We start from the raw sequence: 1364 nt of genomic DNA on the forward strand, positions 1-1364 counted from the left end.
TCTTAACCTAAATCTGGAAAACTTTTCATTCGCATACAAATCCTTTTCTTGCTGTGTAAACAGCTAATTATTCTACCTCCAGCAAACGCAGAGAGAGAGAGAGAGAATAGGTCATATATACATGGGAAGGGGAAGAGTTGAGTTGAAGAGAATAGAGAAGAAGATAAATCGACATGTGACATTTTCGAAAAGGAGATCTGGGCTTCTCAAGAAAGCTCATGAGATTTCTGTTCTTTGTGATGCAGATGTGGGTTTGATTGTGTTTTCGCCCAAAGGGAAGATCTATGAATATGCTACTGGTGCCTGGTATGGATGCCTCTATATCCACTCTTCTCCTTCTCCTTCTCGTTCTAGTTCTCGTTTACTCGACTAGATTTAACTTTTTGATCTTATTTTTCTTTTTTACGTTCGTCGAGTGTTATTTAATAAGGATTTATATTGTTCAGTCCTATCAAGTAACGAATCGAGAGTGTGTTTTGTTTCATGCAAGTGCTTTCTTGTTTTTGCAACCTTTCACCTCTACTCTGTGAAAGAGAGGTGAAGACTACTTGAAGTCAATTCTGTGATAGAAAATGAGTATAGAAATTTGTCAAGGGGCCAATCGAGCACAACATAGTAGTTGATGCTGAATTTAGGTAGATAATATTTTTTATTTTTAACTAATAAAATTTTATTTTTATTACCAACCATAAGAATACTGTAGGAGTTAATAAATTCATTTAAAATCAAATTAGTTTTGCTGATAGAAAATGAATTAAAAAACTAACTGAACATATATATAAAGATAGTTTACTGAAAGACCATTAAATTCTTGGTTTCTTTACAGCATGGGGAGGATCCTCGAACGATATGAAAGATATTCTTATGAAGAATCACAGCTGACAGCAACGAACATTGAATCCCCTGTAAATTAAAATTCATTTTAATTAGAAAAAGTTTTTTTTTTTTACCCCAATTTTGGAAATTGAACATCAGTTTTTGGGCAGGTAAGTTGGACGGTAGAATATGCAAAGCTCGAGGCCAGATTGGAGACTTTGCAAACAAGCCAAAGGTAACTGAGCCTCCCACTTTATCTCTACTCCCTCAGTTATAATTAGTGCTTGTTTGATATAGGTCTAAAAGTGAGTAAAAATTGAAGTTAAAATTAATAATTAATTTTAATTACACATTTTCTCCATGTTTGATATTGCGTTAGAAGTGTTTAGTTTGCTGTTTTCAGTTTTTAGCTTTACAAAACACTCAAAATGTGTAAGGCATGGTGGTTCTAAAAATGTATTTTCGAAAATAAAGTTAAACTTATAACACAATACTCAAAACAATTTTCGATATTTTTGAACATTTTCAGTGAAAATTTTAGAAGTACT

At 32.8% G+C, this 1364-nt stretch overlaps 1 protein-coding gene across 1 annotated transcript; it reads left to right on the forward strand.

The window, feature by feature from the left end:
- Positions 1-6: 6 nt before the first annotated feature.
- On the forward strand, positions 7-1140 carry LOC111370319 (agamous-like MADS-box protein AGL8 homolog). The gene is made up of 3 exons (XM_022991993.1): positions 7-306; positions 827-905; positions 987-1140. The coding sequence occupies exons 1-3, from the start codon at positions 122-124 to the stop codon at positions 1053-1055; spliced, it is 333 nt and encodes a 110-aa protein (XP_022847761.1). The 5' UTR covers positions 7-121; the 3' UTR covers positions 1056-1140.
- Positions 1141-1364: the final 224 nt, after the last annotated feature.

The sequence above is a fragment of the Olea europaea genome, chromosome 21 (genome assembly GCF_002742605.1).
Source record: "Olea europaea var. sylvestris chromosome 21, O_europaea_v1, whole genome shotgun sequence".
NCBI lineage: Eukaryota > Viridiplantae > Streptophyta > Magnoliopsida > Lamiales > Oleaceae > Olea > Olea europaea.